The sequence below is a fragment of the Coregonus lavaretus genome, assembly GCF_964263955.1.
Source record: "Coregonus lavaretus genome assembly, contig: HAP1_SCAFFOLD_376, whole genome shotgun sequence".
In the NCBI taxonomy this organism is placed as follows: domain Eukaryota; kingdom Metazoa; phylum Chordata; class Actinopteri; order Salmoniformes; family Salmonidae; genus Coregonus; species Coregonus lavaretus.
In genome coordinates this window covers 164,102-186,324 of record NW_028156104.1, presented here as the reverse complement: position 1 = coordinate 186,324, position 22,223 = coordinate 164,102, and the positions used below count along the sequence as shown (strand labels likewise).

Below are 22,223 nucleotides of genomic sequence, written 5' to 3'. Positions count from 1 at the left end.
CAGTCAATACACTTACAGTATCATATTTTAATGTCAGTCAATACACTTACAGTATCATGTTTTAATGTCAGTCAATACACTTACAGTATAATGTTTTAATGTCAGTCAATACACTTACAGTGTAATGTTTTAATGTCAGTCAATACACTTACAGTATCATGTTTTAATGTCAGTCAATACACTTACAGTATCATGTTTTAATGTCAGTCAATACACTTACAGTGTAATGTTTTAATGTCAGTCAATACACTTACAGTATCATGTTTTAATGTCAGTCAATACACTTACAGTGTAATGTTTTTTATGTCAGTCAATACACTTACAGTGTAATGTTTTAATGTCAGTCAATACACTTACAGTATAATGTTTTAATGTCAGTCAATACACTTTCAGTATCATGTTTTAATGTCAGTTAATACACTTACAGTGTAATGTTTTAATGTCAGTCAATACAAATACAGTATAATGTTTTAATGTCAGTCAATACACTTACAGTATAATGTTTTAATGTCAGTCAATACACTTACAGTACCATGTTTTAATGTCAGTCAATATACTTACAGTATAATGTTTTAATGTCAGTCAATACACTTACAGTATAATGTTTTAATGTCAGTCAATACACTTACAGTATCATGTTTTAATGTCAGTCAATATACTTACAGTATAATGTTTTAATGTCAGTCAATACACTTACAGTATAATGTTTTAATGTCAGTCAATACACTTACAGTACCATGTTTTAATGTCAGTCAATATACTTACAGTATAATGTTTTAATGTCAGTCAATACACTTACAGTATAATGTTTTAATGTCAGTCAATACACTTACAGTACCATGTTTTAATGTCAGTCAATATACTTACAGTATAATGTTTTAATGTCAGTCAATACACTTACAGTATAATGTTTTAATGTCAGTCAATACACTTACAGTATCATGTTTTAATGTCAGTCAATACACTTACAGTATAATGTTTTAATGTCAGTCAATACACTTACAGTATCATGTTTTAATGTCAGTCAATACACTTACAGTGTAATGTTTTAATGTCAGTCAATACACTTACAGTATCATGTTTTAATGTCAGTCAATACACTTACAGTGTAATGTTTTAATGTCAGTCAATACACTTACAGTGTAATGTTTTAATGTCAGTCAATACACTTACAGTATAATGTTTTAATGTCAGTCAATACACTTTCAGTATCATGTTTTAATGTCAGTTAATACACTTACAGTGTAATGTTTTAATGTCAGTCAATACACTTACAGTATAATGTTTTAATGTCAGTCAATACACTTACAGTATAATGTTTTAATGTCAGTCAATACACTTACAGTACCATGTTTTAATGTCAGTCAATATACTTACAGTATAATGTTTTAATGTCAGTCAATACACTTACAGTATAATGTTTTAATGTCAGTCAATACACTTACAGTATAATGTTTTAATGTCAGTCAATACACTTACAGTGTAATGTTTTAATGTCAGTCAATACACTTACAGTATAATGTTTTAATGTCAGTCAATACACTTACAGTACCATGTTTTAATGTCAGTCAATACACTTACAGTATAATGTTTTAATGTCAGTCAATACACTTACAGTATCATGTTTTAATGTCAGTCAATACACTTACAGTATAATGTTTTAATGACAGTCAATACACTTACAGTATAATGTTTTAATGTCAGTCAATACACTTACAGTATCATGTTTTAATGTCAGTCAATACACTTACAGTATAATGTTTTAATGACAGTCAATACACTTACAGTACCATGTTTTAATGTCAGTCAATACACTTACAGTATCATGTTTTAATGTCAGTCAATATACTTACAGTATCATGTTTTAATGTCAGTCAATACACTTACAGTATCATGTTTTAATGTCAGTCAATACACTTACAGTATAATGTTTTAATGTCAGTCAATACACTTACAGTATCATGTTTTAATGTCAGTCAATATACTTACAGTATCATGTTTTAATGTCAGTCAATACACTTACAGTATAATGTTTTAATGTCAGTCAATACACTTACAGTATCATGTTTTAATGTCAGTCAATATACTTACAGTATCATGTTTTAATGTCAGTCAATACACTTACAGTATCATGTTTTAATGTCAGTCAATATACTTTCAGTATCATGTTTTAATGTCAGTCAATACACTTACAGTATAATGTTTTAATGACAGTCAATACACTTACAGTATAATGTTTTAATGTCAGTCAATACACTTACAGTATCATGTTTTAATGTCAGTCAATATACTTACAGTATCATGTTTTAATGTCAGTCAATACACTTAGAGTATAATGTTTTAATGACAGTCAATACACTTACAGTACCATGTTTTAATGTCAGTCAATACACTTACAGTATCATGTTTTAATGTCAGTCAATATACTTACAGTATCATGTTTTAATGTCAGTCAATACACTTACAGTATCATGTTTTAATGTCAGTCAATACACTTACAGTATAACGTTTTAATGTCAGTCAATACACTTACAGTATCATGTTTTAATGTCAGTCAATACACTTACAGTATAATGTTTTAATGTCAGTCAATACACTTTCAGTATCATGTTTTAATGTCAGTTAATACACTTACAGTGTAATGTTTTAATGTCAGTCAATACAAATACAGTATAATGTTTTAATGTCAGTCAATACACTTACAGTATAATGTTTTAATGTCAGTCAATACACTTACAGTACCATGTTTTAATGTCAGTCAATATACTTACAGTATAATGTTTTAATGTCAGTCAATACACTTACAGTATAATGTTTTAATGTCAGTCAATACACTTACAGTATCATGTTTTAATGTCAGTCAATATACTTACAGTATAATGTTTTAATGTCAGTCAATACACTTACAGTATAATGTTTTAATGTCAGTCAATACACTTACAGTACCATGTTTTAATGTCAGTCAATATACTTACAGTATAATGTTTTAATGTCAGTCAATACACTTACAGTATAATGTTTTAATGTCAGTCAATACACTTACAGTACCATGTTTTAATGTCAGTCAATATACTTACAGTATAATGCTTTAATGTCAGTCAATACACTTACAGTATAATGTTTTAATGTCAGTCAATACACTTACAGTATCATGTTTTAATGTCAGTCAATACACTTACAGTATAATGTTTTAATGTCAGTCAATACACTTACAGTATCATGTTTTAATGTCAGTCAATACACTTACAGTGTAATGTTTTAATGTCAGTCAATACACTTACAGTATCATGTTTTAATGTCAGTCAATACACTTACAGTGTAATGTTTTAATGTCAGTCAATACACTTACAGTGTAATGTTTTAATGTCAGTCAATACACTTACAGTATAATGTTTTAATGTCAGTCAATACACTTTCAGGATCATGTTTTAATGTCAGTTAATACACTTACAGTGTAATGTTTTAATGTCAGTCAATACACTTACAGTATAATGTTTTAATGTCAGTCAATACACTTACAGTATAATGTTTTAATGTCAGTCAATACACTTACAGTACCATGTTTTAATGTCAGTCAATATACTTACAGTATAATGTTTTAATGTCAGTCAATACACTTACAGTATAATGTTTTAATGTCAGTCAATACACTTACAGTATAATGTTTTAATGTCAGTCAATACACTTACAGTGTAATGTTTTAATGTCAGTCAATACACTTACAGTATAATGTTTTAATGTCAGTCAATACACTTACAGTACCATGTTTTAATGTCAGTCAATACACTTACAGTATAATGTTTTAATGTCAGTCAATACACTTACAGTATCATGTTTTAATGTCAGTCAATACACTTACAGTATAATGTTTTAATGACAGTCAATACACTTACAGTATAATGTTTTAATGTCAGTCAATACACTTACAGTATCATGTTTTAATGTCAGTCAATACACTTACAGTATAATGTTTTAATGACAGTCAATACACTTACAGTACCATGTTTTAATGTCAGTCAATACACTTACAGTATCATGTTTTAATGTCAGTCAATATACTTACAGTATCATGTTTTAATGTCAGTCAATACACTTACAGTATCATGTTTTAATGTCAGTCAATACACTTACAGTATAATGTTTTAATGTCAGTCAATACACTTACAGTATCATGTTTTAATGTCAGTCAATATACTTACAGTATCATGTTTTAATGTCAGTCAATACACTTACAGTATCATGTTTTAATGTCAGTCAATATACTTACAGTATCATGTTTTAATGTCAGTCAATACACTTACAGTATCATGTTTTAATGTCAGTCAATACACTTACAGTATAATGTTTTAATGTCAGTCAATACACTTACAGTATCATGTTTTAATGTCAGTCAATATACTTACAGTATCATGTTTTAATGTCAGTCAATACACTTACAGTATAATGTTTTAATGTCAGTCAATACACTTACAGTATCATGTTTTAATGTCAGTCAATATACTTACAGTATCATGTTTTAATGTCAGTCAATACACTTACAGTATCATGTTTTAATGTCAGTCAATATACTTTCAGTATCATGTTTTAATGTCAGTCAATACACTTACAGTATAATGTTTTAATGACAGTCAATACACTTACAGTATAATGTTTTAATGTCAGTCAATACACTTACAGTATCATGTTTTAATGTCAGTCAATATACTTACAGTATCATGTTTTAATGTCAGTCAATACACTTAGAGTATAATGTTTTAATGACAGTCAATACACTTACAGTACCATGTTTTAATGTCAGTCAATACACTTACAGTATCATGTTTTAATGTCAGTCAATATACTTACAGTATCATGTTTTAATGTCAGTCAATACACTTACAGTATCATGTTTTAATGTCAGTCAATACACTTACAGTATAACGTTTTAATGTCAGTCAATACACTTACAGTATCATGTTTTAATGTCAGTCAATACACTTACAGTATAATGTTTTAATGTCAGTCAATACACTTTCAGTATCATGTTTTAATGTCAGTTAATACACTTACAGTGTAATGTTTTAATGTCAGTCAATACAAATACAGTATAATGTTTTAATGTCAGTCAATACACTTACAGTATAATGTTTTAATGTCAGTCAATACACTTACAGTACCATGTTTTAATGTCAGTCAATATACTTACAGTATAATGTTTTAATGTCAGTCAATACACTTACAGTATAATGTTTTAATGTCAGTCAATACACTTACAGTATCATGTTTTAATGTCAGTCAATATACTTACAGTATAATGTTTTAATGTCAGTCAATACACTTACAGTATAATGTTTTAATGTCAGTCAATACACTTACAGTACCATGTTTTAATGTCAGTCAATATACTTACAGTATAATGTTTTAATGTCAGTCAATACACTTACAGTATAATGTTTTAATGTCAGTCAATACACTTACAGTACCATGTTTTAATGTCAGTCAATATACTTACAGTATAATGTTTTAATGTCAGTCAATACACTTACAGTATAATGTTTTAATGTCAGTCAATACACTTACAGTATCATGTTTTAATGTCAGTCAATACACTTACAGTATAATGTTTTAATGTCAGTCAATACACTTACAGTATCATGTTTTAATGTCAGTCAATACACTTACAGTGTAATGTTTTAATGTCAGTCAATACACTTACAGTATCATGTTTTAATGTCAGTCAATACACTTACAGTGTAATGTTTTAATGTCAGTCAATACACTTACAGTGTAATGTTTTAATGTCAGTCAATACACTTACAGTATAATGTTTTAATGTCAGTCAATACACTTTCAGTATCATGTTTTAATGTCAGTTAATACACTTACAGTGTAATGTTTTAATGTCAGTCAATACACTTACAGTATAATGTTTTAATGTCAGTCAATACACTTACAGTATAATGTTTTAATGTCAGTCAATACACTTACAGTACCATGTTTTAATGTCAGTCAATATACTTACAGTATAATGTTTTAATGTCAGTCAATACACTTACAGTATAATGTTTTAATGTCAGTCAATACACTTACAGTATAATGTTTTAATGTCAGTCAATACACTTACAGTGTAATGTTTTAATGTCAGTCAATACACTTACAGTATAATGTTTTAATGTCAGTCAATACACTTACAGTACCATGTTTTAATGTCAGTCAATACACTTACAGTATAATGTTTTAATGTCAGTCAATACACTTACAGTATCATGTTTTAATGTCAGTCAATACACTTACAGTATAATGTTTTAATGACAGTCAATACACTTACAGTATAATGTTTTAATGTCAGTCAATACACTTACAGTATCATGTTTTAATGTCAGTCAATACACTTACAGTATAATGTTTTAATGACAGTCAATACACTTACAGTACCATGTTTTAATGTCAGTCAATACACTTACAGTATCATGTTTTAATGTCAGTCAATATACTTACAGTATCATGTTTTAATGTCAGTCAATACACTTACAGTATCATGTTTTAATGTCAGTCAATACACTTACAGTATAATGTTTTAATGTCAGTCAATACACTTACAGTATCATGTTTTAATGTCAGTCAATATACTTACAGTATCATGTTTTAATGTCAGTCAATACACTTACAGTATAATGTTTTAATGTCAGTCAATACACTTACAGTATCATGTTTTAATGTCAGTCAATATACTTACAGTATCATGTTTTAATGTCAGTCAATACACTTACAGTATCATGTTTTAATGTCAGTCAATATACTTTCAGTATCATGTTTTAATGTCAGTCAATACACTTACAGTATAATGTTTTAATGACAGTCAATACACTTACAGTATAATGTTTTAATGTCAGTCAATACACTTACAGTATCATGTTTTAATGTCAGTCAATATACTTACAGTATCATGTTTTAATGTCAGTCAATACACTTAGAGTATAATGTTTTAATGACAGTCAATACACTTACAGTACCATGTTTTAATGTCAGTCAATACACTTACAGTATCATGTTTTAATGTCAGTCAATATACTTACAGTATCATGTTTTAATGTCAGTCAATACACTTACAGTATCATGTTTTAATGTCAGTCAATACACTTACAGTATAACGTTTTAATGTCAGTCAATACACTTACAGTATCATGTTTTAATGTCAGTCAATACACTTACAGTATAATGTTTTAATGTCAGTCAATACACTTACAGTATAACGTTTTAATGTCAGTCAATACACTTACAGTATCATGTTTTAATGTCAGTCAATACACTTACAGTATAATGTTTTAATGTCAGTCAATACACTTACAGTATAATGTTTTAATGTCAGTCAATACACTTACAGTATGATGTTTTAATGTCAGTCAATGTTATTGTGTAAAGCAAAAGGCAAAGTTCTGAATTATGGACAATTAAGTTCTTTGCATCACATACAAATAATACTGAATCAAGCTCTGCCGCCTGTCGTGGTTATGATAATGTTTATGACCAGTTTAAAGCAGTGTTGTCTCTCCTCTCCTGTCCCAGCCTTCATATGTCCAGACCAGCTGCGTTACCAGGCCTGTCTGCCTGCTTGTACAGCCCAGTCCTGCTCCAACCATGACTTTGACTACGACCCTGAGCAGTGTTCAGGCCTGACGGAGGGATGTGTCTGTCCTGAGGGCACTCTGCTCCATCGACCCTACTCTGCCCTCTGCATCCCCCCTGAGAAGTGTGGTAAGCCTTCACTGATCAACCTCCGCATCGCACAGACAATCAAACCAACACTGGTCAAAATTCATATGATACAAAGCACCCGGTTCGGTCTGGTCTGGTCTGGTCTGGTCTGGTCTGGTCTTTAGTGGAATGCACTTATTGTAAATCACGCTGAATAAGAGCATCTGATTAATGACTGTTGTGGATGAAAGTGAAAATACATCTTCCACTTCAATACATTGTTATCTGTGTGTGTCTCCCCCAGCCTGTACGGACAGTTGGGGTGCACCCCGTGCTCCTGGTGAGGTGTGGAAAGCGTCTAAAGATGGCTGCTGTATGTACCGCTGTGACAACGACAGTATCGTGCCCGTGGAGTATAACTGTTCTGCCGTGCCTCAGCCGCTCTGCCGCAGGGCCGGGGAAGTGGTACTCAGTCTGGCAGACGACACTTCCTGCTGCCCACAGAAAGCCTGCAGTAAGAAACTGCCACATTGTACAGTACACTGTCAAATTCAAGTTAGGTTAACCTAAAACATAGTTGGTTCAACCAGGTAACGTGAAGCAACTTAGCAAACGTCGGCTGCTGTCCTATGAAAGCCTGCAGTAAGACTGTCACACGTTGACTCTACTCAAAAATAATTAAACTGATGGCCTTGAAAACAACTGTGAAGGAACTTGAAGAGTTGAGAGCTCAACTCAATGTCAACAGGAACTTGAGTTCCACTTTCACAATTTAGGAAGGGTGATTAGATGGCCGTGATGTATTGTGATTGGTTTGTATTGATCTGATGGTGTTCCTCTGTCTGTCTGTCTGTCTGTCATCCAGTTTGTAACCATACCCTGTGTGACATCATCCCCCCGGAGTGTCAATATGGAGAGAAGCTGGTGTCTTACTTCAGAGAGGACTCCTGCTGTCCAGACTACGTCTGTGGTGAGTGGACCTTTCTTCTGTATAATCACCACCACTAGGCTATCTGATGATACCAGGCTATATGATGATACTAGACTATATGATGATACTAGACTATATGATGATACCAGGCTATATGATGATACTAGACTATATGATGATACTAGACTATATGATGATACCAGGCTATATGATGATACTAGACTATATGATGATACTAGACTATATGATGATACTAGACTATATGATGATACTAGACTATATGATGATACCAGGCTATATGATGATACTAGACTATATGATGATACTAGACTATATGATGATACCAGGCTATATGATGATACTAGACTATATGATGATACTAGACTATATGATGATACCAGGCTATATGATGATACCAGGCTATATGATGATACTAGACTATATGATGATACCAGGCTATATGATGATACTAGACTATATGATGATACCAGGCTATATGATGATACTAGACTATATGATGATACTAGACTATATGATGATACTAGACTATATGATGATACTAGACTATATGATGATACTAGACTATATGATGATACTAGACTATATGATGATACTAGACTATATGATGATACTAGACTATATGATGATACTAGACTATATGATGATACCAGGCTATATGATGATACTAGGCTATATGATGATACTAGACTATATGATGATACTAGACTATATGATGATACTAGACTATATGATGATACTAGACTATATGATGATACTAGACTATATGATGATACTAGACTATATGATGATACTAGGCTATATGATGATATAGACTATATGATGATACCAGGCTATATGATGATACTAGACTATATGATGATACTAGACTATATGATGATACCAGGCTATATGATGATACTAGACTATATGATGATACCAGGCTATATGATGATACTAGACTATATGATGATACCAGGCTATATGATGATACTAGACTATATGATGATACTAGACTATATGATGATACTAGACTATATGATGATACTAGACTATATGATGATACTAGACTATATGATGATACTAGACTATATGATGATACTAGACTATATGATGATACTAGACTATATGATGATACTAGACTATATGATGATACCAGGCTATATGATGATACTAGGCTATATGATGATACTAGACTATATGATGATACCAGACTATATGATGATACTAGACTATATGATGATACTAGACTATATGATGATACTAGACTATATGATGATACCAGGCTATATGATGATACTAGACTATATGATGATACTAGACTATATGATGATACCAGGCTATATGATGATACTAGACTATATGATGATACCAGGCTATATGATGATACCAGGCTATATGATGATACCAGGCTATATGATGATACTAGACTATATGATGATACCAGGCTATATGATGATACTAGACTATATGATGATACTAGACTATATGATGATACTAGACTATATGATGATACTAGACTATATGATGATACTAGACTATATGATGATACTAGACTATATGATGATACTAGACTATATGATGATACCAGGCTATATGATGATACTAGGCTATATGATGATACTAGACTATATGATGATACTAGACTATATGATGATACTAGACTATATGATGATACTAGACTATATGATGATACTAGACTATATGATGATACTAGACTATATGATGATACTAGGCTATATGATGATACTAGACTATATGATGATACCAGGCTATATGATGATACTAGGCTATATGATGATACTAGACTATATGATGATACCAGGCTATATGATGATACTAGACTATATGATGATACCAGGCTATATGATGATACCAGGCTATATGATGATACCAGGCTATATGATGATACTAGACTATATGATGATACCAGGCTATATGATGATACCAGGCTATATGATGATACTAGGCTATATGATGATACTAGACTATATGATGATACCAGACTATATGATGATACCAGGCTATATGATGATACCAGGCTATATGATGATACTAGACTATATGATGATACCAGGCTATATGATGATACTAGACTATATGATGATACTAGACTATATGATGATACTAGACTATATGATGATACTAGACTATATGATGATACTAGACTATATGATGATACCTAGACTATATGATGATACTAGACTATATGATGATACTAGACTATATGATGATACTAGACTATATGATGATACCAGGCTATATGATGATACTAGGCTATATGATGATACAGGCTATATGATGATACTAGACTATATGATGATACTAGACTATATGATGATACTAGGCTATATGATGATACTAGACTATATGATGATACTAGACTATATGATGATACTAGACTATATGATGATACTAGGCTATATGATGATACTAGACTATATGATGATACTAGACTATATGATGATACTAGACTATATGATGATACTAGACTATATGATGATACTAGACTATATGATGATACTAGACTATATGATGATACTAGACTATATGATGATACCAGGCTATATGATGATACCAGGCTATATGATGATACTAGACTATATGATGATACCAGGCTATATGATGATACTAGACTATATGATGATACTAGACTATATGATGATACCAGGCTATATGATGATACTAGACTATATGATGATACTAGACTATATGATGATACTAGACTATATGATGATACTAGACTATCTGATGATACTAGACTATATGATGATACTAGACTATATGATGATACTAGACTATATGATGATACTAGACTATATGATGATACTAGACTATATGATGATACTAGACTATATGATGATACCAGGCTATATGATGATATAGACTATATGATGATACTAGACTATATGATGATACTAGACTATATGATGATACTAGACTATATGATGATACTAGACTATATGATGATACTAGACTATATGATGATACTAGACTATATGATGATACTAGACTATATGATGATACTAGACTATATGATGATACTAGACTATATGATGATACTAGACTATATGATGATACTAGACTATATGATGATACTAGACTATATGATGATACTAGACTATATGATGATACAGGCTATATGATGATATAGACTATATGATGATACTAGACTATATGATGATACTAGACTATATGATGATACTAGACTATATGATGATACTAGACTATATGATGATACTAGACTATATGATGATACCAGGCTATATGATGATACCAGGCTATATGATGATACTAGGCTATATGATGATACTAGACTATATGATGATACTAGACTATATGATGATACCAGGCTATCTGATGATACCAGGCTATATGATGATACTAGACTATATGATGATACCAGGCTATATGATGATACTAGACTATATGATGATACTAGACTATATGATGATACTAGACTATATGATGATACTAGACTATATGATGATACTAGGCTATATGATGATACTAGACTATATGATGATACCAGGCTATATGATGATACTAGACTATATGATGATACCAGGCTATATGATGATACTAGACTATATGATGATACCAGGCTATATGATGATACTAGACTATATGATGATACTAGACTATATGATGATACTAGACTATATGATGATACTAGACTATATGATGATACTAGACTATATGATGATACCAGGCTATATGATGATACTAGACTATATGATGATACTAGACTATATGATGATACCAGGCTATATGATGATACTAGACTATATGATGATACTAGGCTATATGATGATACTAGACTATATGATGATACTAGACTATATGATGATACCAGGCTATATGATGATACTAGACTATATGATGATACCAGGCTATATGATGATATAGGCTATATGATGATACCAGGCTATATGATGATACTAGACTATATGATGATACCAGGCTATATGATGATATAGGCTATATGATGATACCAGGCTATATGATGATACTAGGCTATATGATGATACCAGGCTATATGATGATACCAGGCTATATGATGATACTAGACTATATGATGATACCAGGCTATATGATGATACCAGGCTATATGATGATACTAGACTATATGATGATACCAGGCTATATGATGATATAGGCTATATGATGATACCAGGCTATATGATGATACTAGACTATATGATGATACTAGACTATATGATGATACTAGACTATATGATGATACTAGACTATATGATGATACCAGGCTATATGATGATACTAGACTATATGATGATACTAGACTATATGATGATACTAGGCTATATGATGATACTAGACTATATGATGATACTAGGCTATATGATGATACTAGACTATATGATGATACTAGACTATATGATGATACTAGACTATATGATGATACTAGACTATATGATGATACTAGACTATATGATGATACTAGGCTATATGATGATACTAGGCTATATGATGATATAGGCTATATGATGATACCAGGCTATATGATGATACTAGGCTATATGATGATACTAGGCTATATGATGATATAGGCTATATGATGATACCAGGCTATATGATGATACTAGGCTATATGATGATACTAGGCTATATGATGATATAGGCTATATGATGATACCAGGCTATATGATGATACTAGGCTATATGATGATACTAGACTATATGATGATACTAGGCTATATGATGATACTAGACTATATGATGATACTAGACTATATGATGATACTAGACTATATGATGATACTAGTAGACTATATGATGATACTAGACTATATGATGATACTAGTAGACTATATGATGATACTAGACTATATGATGATACTAGACTATATGATGATACTAGACTATATGATGATACTAGACTATATGAAGATACCAGGCTATATGATGATACTAGGCTATATGATGATACTAGACTATATGATGATACCAGGCTATATGATGATACTAGACTATATGATGATACCAGGCTATATGATGATACTAGACTATATGATGATACCAGGCTATATGATGATACTAGACTATATGATGATACCAGGCTATATGATGATACTAGACTATATGATGATACCAGGCTATATGATGATACTAGGCTATATGATGATACCAGGCTATATGATGATACCAGCTATATGATGATACTAGACTATATGATGATACTAGACTATATGATGATACCAGGCTATATGATGATACTAGACTATATGATGATACCAGGCTATATGATGATACTAGACTATATGATGATACTAGACTATATGATGATACTAGACTATATGATGATACTAGGCTATATGATGATACTAGACTATATGATGATACTAGACTATATGATGATACTAGACTATATGATGATACCAGGCTATATGATGATACTAGACTATATGATGATACTAGACTATATGATGATACCAGGCTATATGATGATACTAGACTATATGATGATACTAGACTATATGATGATACTAGACTATATGATGATACTAGGCTATATGATGATACTAGACTATATGATGATACCAGGCTATCTGATGATACCAGGCTATATGATGATACTAGACTATATGATGATACTAGACTATATGATGATACTAGACTATATGATGATACTAGACTATATGATGATACTAGACTATATGATGATACTAGACTATATGATGATACTAGACTATATGATGATACTAGACTATATGATGATACTAGACTATATGATGATACTAGACTATATGATGATACTAGACTATATGATGATACCAGGCTATATGATGATACTAGACTATATGATGATACTAGACTATATGATGATACTAGGCTATATGATGATACTAGACTATATGATGATACTAGGCTATATGATGATACTAGACTATATGATGATACTAGACTATATGATGATACTAGACTATATGATGATACCAGGCTATATGATGATACTAGACTATATGATGATACTAGACTATATGATGATACCAGGCTATATGATGATACTAGACTATATGATGATACCAGGCTATATGATGATACTAGGCTATATGATGATACTAGACTATATGATGATACCAGGCTATATGATGATACCAGGCTATATGATGATACTAGGCTATATGATGATACTAGACTATATGATGATACTAGACTATATGATGATACTAGACTATATGATGATACTAGACTATATGATGATACTAGACTATATGATGATACCAGGCTATATGATGATACTAGACTATATGATGATACTAGACTATATGATGATACTAGACTATATGATGATACCAGGCTATATGATGATACTAGACTATATGATGATACTAGACTATATGATGATACTAGACTATATGATGATACCAGGCTATATGATGATACTAGACTATATGATGATACCAGGCTATATGATGATACTAGACTATATGATGATACCAGGCTATATGATGATACCAGGCTATATGATGATACTAGACTATATGATGATACTAGACTATATGATGATACTAGACTATATGATGATACTAGACTATATGATGATACCAGGCTATATGATGATACTAGACTATATGATGATACTAGACTATATGATGATACCAGACTATATGATGATACTAGACTATATGATGATACTAGACTATATGATGATACTAGACTATATGATGATACTAGACTATATGATGATACCAGGCTATATGATGATACTAGACTATATGATGATACTAGACTATATGATGATACTAGACTATATGATGATACCAGGCTATATGATGATACTAGACTATATGATGATACTAGACTATATGATGATACTAGACTATATGATGATACCAGGCTATATGATGATACTAGACTATATGATGATACCAGGCTATATGATGATACTAGACTATATGATGATACCAGGCTATATGATGATACCAGGCTATATGATGATACTAGACTATATGATGATACTAGACTATATGATGATACTAGACTATATGATGATACTAGACTATATGATGATACCAGGCTATATGATGATACTAGACTATATGATGATACCAGGCTATATGATGATACTAGACTATATGATGATACTAGACTATATGATGATACCAGGCTATATGATGATACTAGACTATATGATGATACTAGGCTATATGATGATACTAGACTATATGATGATACTAGACTATATGATGATACTAGACTATATGATGATACTAGACTATATGATGATACTAGACTATATGATGATACTAGGCTATATGATGATACTAGGCTATATGATGATATAGGCTATATGATGATACCAGGCTATATGATGATACTAGGCTATATGATGATACTAGGCTATATGATGATATAGGCTATATGATGATACCAGGCTATATGATGATACTAGGCTATATGATGATACTAGGCTATATGATGATATAGGCTATATGATGATACCAGGCTATATGATGATACTAGGCTATATGATGATACTAGACTATATGATGATACTAGGCTATATGATGATACTAGACTATATGATGATACTAGACTATATGATGATACTAGACTATATGATGATACTAGTAGACTATATGATGATACTAGACTATATGATGATACTAGTAGACTATATGATGATACTAGACTATATGATGATACTAGACTATATGATGATACTAGACTATATGATGATACTAGACTATATGAAGATACCAGGCTATATGATGATACTAGGCTATATGATGATACTAGACTATATGATGATACCAGGCTATATGATGATACTAGACTATATGATGATACCAGGCTATATGATGATACTAGACTATATGATGATACCAGGCTATATGATGATACTAGACTATATGATGATACCAGGCTATATGATGATACTAGACTATATGATGATACCAGGCTATATGATGATACTAGGCTATATGATGATACCAGGCTATATGATGATACCAGGCTATATGATGATACTAGACTATATGATGATACTAGACTATATGATGATACCAGGCTATATGATGATACTAGACTATATGATGATACCAGGCTATATGATGATACTAGACTATATGATGATACTAGACTATATGATGATACTAGACTATATGATGATACTAGGCTATATGATGATACTAGACTATATGATGATACTAGACTATATGATGATACTAGACTATATGATGATACCAGGCTATATGATGATACTAGACTATATGATGATACTAGACTATATGATGATACCAGGCTATATGATGATACTAGACTATATGATGATACTAGACTATATGATGATACTAGACTATATGATGATACTAGGCTATATGATGATACTAGACTATATGATGATACCAGGCTATCTGATGATACCAGGCTATATGATGATACTAGACTATATGATGATACTAGACTATATGATGATACTAGACTATATGATGATACTAGACTATATGATGATACTAGACTATATGATGATACTAGACTATATGATGATACTAGACTATATGATGATACTAGACTATATGATGATACTAGACTATATGATGATACTAGACTATATGATGATACTAGACTATATGATGATACCAGGCTATATGATGATACTAGACTATATGATGATACTAGACTATATGATGATACTAGGCTATATGATGATACTAGACTATATGATGATACTAGGCTATATGATGATACTAGACTATATGATGATACTAGACTATATGATGATACTAGACTATATGATGATACCAGGCTATATGATGATACTAGACTATATGATGATACTAGACTATATGATGATACCAGGCTATATGATGATACTAGACTATATGATGATACCAGGCTATATGATGATACTAGGCTATATGATGATACTAGACTATATGATGATACCAGGCTATATGATGATACCAGGCTATATGATGATACTAGGCTATATGATGATACTAGACTATATGATGATACTAGACTATATGATGATACTAGACTATATGATGATACTAGACTATATGATGATACTAGACTATATGATGATACCAGGCTATATGATGATACTAGACTATATGATGATACTAGACTATATGATGATACTAGACTATATGATGATACCAGGCTATATGATGATACTAGACTATATGATGATACTAGACTATATGATGATACTAGACTATATGATGATACCAGGCTATATGATGATACTAGACTATATGATGATACCAGGCTATATGATGATACTAGACTATATGATGATACCAGGCTATATGATGATACCAGGCTATATGATGATACTAGACTATATGATGATACTAGACTATATGATGATACTAGACTATATGATGATACTAGACTATATGATGATACCAGGCTATATGATGATACTAGACTATATGATGATACTAGACTATATGATGATACCAGACTATATGATGATACTAGACTATATGATGATACTAGACTATATGATGATACTAGACTATATGATGATACTAGACTATATGATGATACCAGGCTATATGATGATACTAGACTATATGATGATACTAGACTATATGATGATACTAGACTATATGATGATACCAGGCTATATGATGATACTAGACTATATGATGATACTAGACTATATGATGATACTAGACTATATGATGATACCAGGCTATATGATGATACTAGACTATATGATGATACCAGGCTATATGATGATACTAGACTATATGATGATACCAGGCTATATGATGATACCAGGCTATATGATGATACTAGACTATATGATGATACTAGACTATATGATGATACTAGACTATATGATGATACTAGACTATATGATGATACCAGGCTATATGATGATACTAGACTATATGATGATACCAGGCTATATGATGATACTAGACTATATGATGATACTAGACTATATGATGATACCAGGCTATATGATGATACTAGACTATATGATGATACCAGGCTATATGAAGATACTAGGTCATGGAGATAAATTTTTTTACATTTGACATTTTTAGTCATTTAGCAGACGCTCTTATCCATAGTGACTTACATGATAATTAGATGTTTAATTAATTATGTTTATTGTGCATTGTCCCTGTAAAGGAAATTCCACTAATATACTGTATATACTAAGTGCATTGAATGTATTGGAAATATGGATTGAATATGTTTAAAATATGTGGTGTGTGTGTTGTGTACAGAGTGTGACCCAGAGCGCTGTGAGTCAGATATCCCTGCCTGCAGAGAGGACCAGACCCTCATCGCAACCAGGGCTGATGGCAGCTGCTGCCTGGCACACATCTGTAGTGAGTTAACCACGACCACAACATGACCACAACACAACCACAACACAACCACGACCACAACATGACCACAACACAACCACAACACAACCATGACCACAACATGACCACAACACAACCATGACCACAACATAACCACAACACAACCACAACATAACCACAACATAACCACAACACGACCACAACATAACCACAACCACAACATAACCACGACCACAACATAACCACAACACAACCACAACATAACCACAACACAACCACAACATAACCACAACACAATCATGACCACAACATAACCACAACCATAACCACAACACAACCATGACAGACCTGCACCATCCCACACATAACCACAATACAATTATTTGTCATGCCATCACACACATTGTTAACGTTACGTGTTTTTCTGTCAAACTGTGGTGTGTGTTCTTTCTCCAGTGTGTTGATGTGTTCTTTCTCCAGTGTGTTGATGTGTGTTCTTTCTCCAGTGTGTTGATGTGTTCTTTCTCCAGTGTGTTGATGTGTGTTCTTTCTCCAGTGTGTTGATGTGTTCTTTCTCCAGTGTGTTAATGTGTTCTTTCTCCAGTGTGTTAATGTGTTCTTTCTCCAGTGTGTTAATGTGTTCTTTCTCCAGTGTGTTGATGTGTGTTCTTTCTCCAGTGTGTTAATGTGTTCTTTCTCCAGTGTGTTAATGTGTTCTTTCTCCAGTGTGTTGATGTGTGTTCTTTCTCCAGTGTGTTGATATGTGTTCTTTCTCCAGTGTGTTGATGTGTTCTTTCTCCAGTGTGTTGATGTGTGTTCTTTCTCCAGTGTGTTAATGTGTTCTTTCTCCAGTGTGTTAATGTGTTCTTTCTCCAGTGTGTTAATGTGTGTTCTTTCTCCAGTGTGTTGATGTGTGTTCTTTCTCCAGTGTGTTGATGTGTTCTTTCTCCAGTGTGTTGATGTGTTCTTTCTCCAGTGTGTTGATGTGTTCTTTCTCCAGTGTGTTGATGTGTGTTCTTTCTCCAGTGTGTTGATGTGTGTTCTTTCTCCAGTGTGTTGATGTGTTCTTTCTCCAGTGTGTTAATGTGTTCTTTCTCCAGTGTGTTAATGTGTTCTTTCTCCGGTGTGTTAATTTGTTCTTTCTCCAGTGTGTTGATGTGTGTTCTTTCTCCAGTGTGTTAATGTGTTCTTTCTCCAGTGTGTTGATGTGTTCTTTCTCCAGTGTGTTGATGTGTTCTTTCTCCAGTGTGTTGATGTGTTCTTTCTCCAGTGTGTTAATGTGTTCTTTCTCCAGTGTGTTGATGTGTTCTTTCTCCAGTGTGTTGATGTGTTCTTTCTCCAGTGTGTTGATGTGTGTTCTTTCTCCAGTGTGTTAATGTGTTCTTTCTCCAGTGTGTTGATGTGTGTTCTTTCTCCAGTGTGTTGATGTGTTCTTTCTCCAGTGTGTTGATGTGTTCTTTCTCCAGTGTGTTGATGTGTTCTTTCTCCAGTGTGTTAATGTGTTCTTTCTCCAGTGTGTTAATGTGTTCTTTCTCCAGTGTGTTGATGTGTGTTCTTTCTCCAGTGTGTTGATGTGTTCTTTCTCCAGTGTGTTGATGTGTTCTTTCTCCAGTGTGTTGATGTGTGTCCTTTCTCCAGTGTGTTGATGTGTGTTCTTTCTCCAGTGTGTTGATGTGTCCTTTCTCCATTGTGTTGATGTGTTCTTTCTCCAGTGTGTTGATGTGTGTTCTTTCTCCAGTGTGTTGATGTGTTCTTTCTCCAGTGTGTTAATGTTTTCTTTCTCCAGTGTGTTAATGTGTTCTTTCTCCAGTGTGTTGATGTGTTCTTTCTCCAGTGTGTTAATGTGTTCTTTCTCCAGTGTGTTGATGTGTTCTTTCTCCAGTGTGTTGATGTGTTCTTTCTCCAGTGTGTTAATGTGTGTTCTTTCTCCAGTGTGTTAATGTGTTCTTTCTCCAGTGTGTTAATGTGTTCTTTCTCCAGTGTGTTGATGTGTTCTTTCTCCAGTGTGTTAATGTGTTCTTTCTCCAGTGTGTTGATGTGTTCTTTCTCCAGTGTGTTAATGTGTTCTTTCTCCAGTGTGTTGATGTGTTCTTTCTCCAGTGTGTTAATGTGTTCTTTCTCCACTGTGTTGATGTGTTCTTTCTCCAGTGTGTTAATGTGTTCTTTCTCCAGTGTGTTGATGTGTGTTCTTTCTCCAGTGTTAATGTGTTCTTTCTCCAGTGTGTTGATGTGTTCTTTCTCCAGTGTGTTAATGTGTTCTTTCTCCAGTGTGTTGATGTGTGTTCTTTCTCCAGTGTGTTGATGTGTTCTTTCTCCAGTGTGTTGATGTGTTCTTTCTCCAGTGTGTTAATGTGTTCTTTCTCCAGTGTGTTGATGTGTGTTCTTTCTCCAGTGTGTTAATGTGTTCTTTCTCCAGTGTGTTGATGTGTGTTCTTTCTCCAGTGTGTTGATGTGTGTTCTTTCTCCAGTGTGTTAATGTGTTCTTACTCCAGTGTGTTGATGTGTGTTCTTTCTCCAGTGTGTTAATGTATTCTTTCTCCAGTGTGTTGATGTGTGTTCTTTCTCCAGTGTGTTAATGTGTTCTTTCTCCAGTGTGTTAATGTGTTCTTTCTCCAGTGTGTTGATGTGTTCTTTCTCCAGTGTGTTGATGTGTTCTTTCTCCAGTGTGTTGATGTGTGTTCTTTCTCCAGTGTGTTAATGTGTTCTTTCTCCAGTGTGTTGATGTGTTCTTTCTCCAGTGTGTTGATGTGTTCTTTCTCCAGTGTGTTGATATGTGTTCTTTCTCCAGTGTGTTAATGTGTTCTTTCTCCACTGTGTTGATGTGTTCTTTCTCCAGTGTGTTAATGTGTTCTTTCTCCAGTGTGTTGATGTGTGTTCTTTCTCCAGTGTGTTAATGTGTTCTTTCTCCAGTGTGTTGATGTGTTCTTTCTCCAGTGTGTTGATGTGTTCTTTCTCCAGTGTGTTGATATGTGTTCTTTCTCCAGTGTGTTAATGTGTTCTTTCTCCAGTGTGTTGATGTGTTCTTTCTCCAGTGTGTTAATGTGTTCTTTCTCCAGTGTGTTGATGTGTTCTTTCTCCAGTGTGTTGATATGTTCTTTCTCCAGTGTGTTGATGTGTGTTCTTTCTCCAGTGTGTTGATGTGTGTCCTTTCTCCAGTGTGTTAATGTGTTCTTTCTCCAGTGTGTTGATGTGTGTTCTTTCTCCAGTGTGTTAATGTGTTCTTTCTCCAGTGTGTTGATGTGTTCTTTCTCCAGTGTGTTGATGTGTTCTTTCTCCAGTGTGTTGATGTGTTCTTTCTCCAGTGTGTTGATGTGTTC

General features: G+C 32.6%; 1 protein-coding gene across 1 annotated transcript in view; it reads left to right on the top strand.

Moving 5' to 3' along the window:
- LOC311126842 (otogelin-like) overlaps positions 1-22,223 on the top strand; it is a gene marked incomplete at both ends in the record, with an annotated part of 84,055 nt that overhangs the window by 51,053 nt on the left and 10,779 nt on the right. Inside the window, 4 exons of the mRNA XM_084200821.1 lie at positions 7,546-7,734; positions 7,979-8,188; positions 8,540-8,644; positions 18,823-18,927. Of these exons, the coding sequence (XP_084056947.1) occupies positions 7,546-7,734; positions 7,979-8,188; positions 8,540-8,644; positions 18,823-18,927 (609 nt within the window). The remainder of the gene's footprint in view (positions 1-7,545; positions 7,735-7,978; positions 8,189-8,539; positions 8,645-18,822; positions 18,928-22,223) is intronic.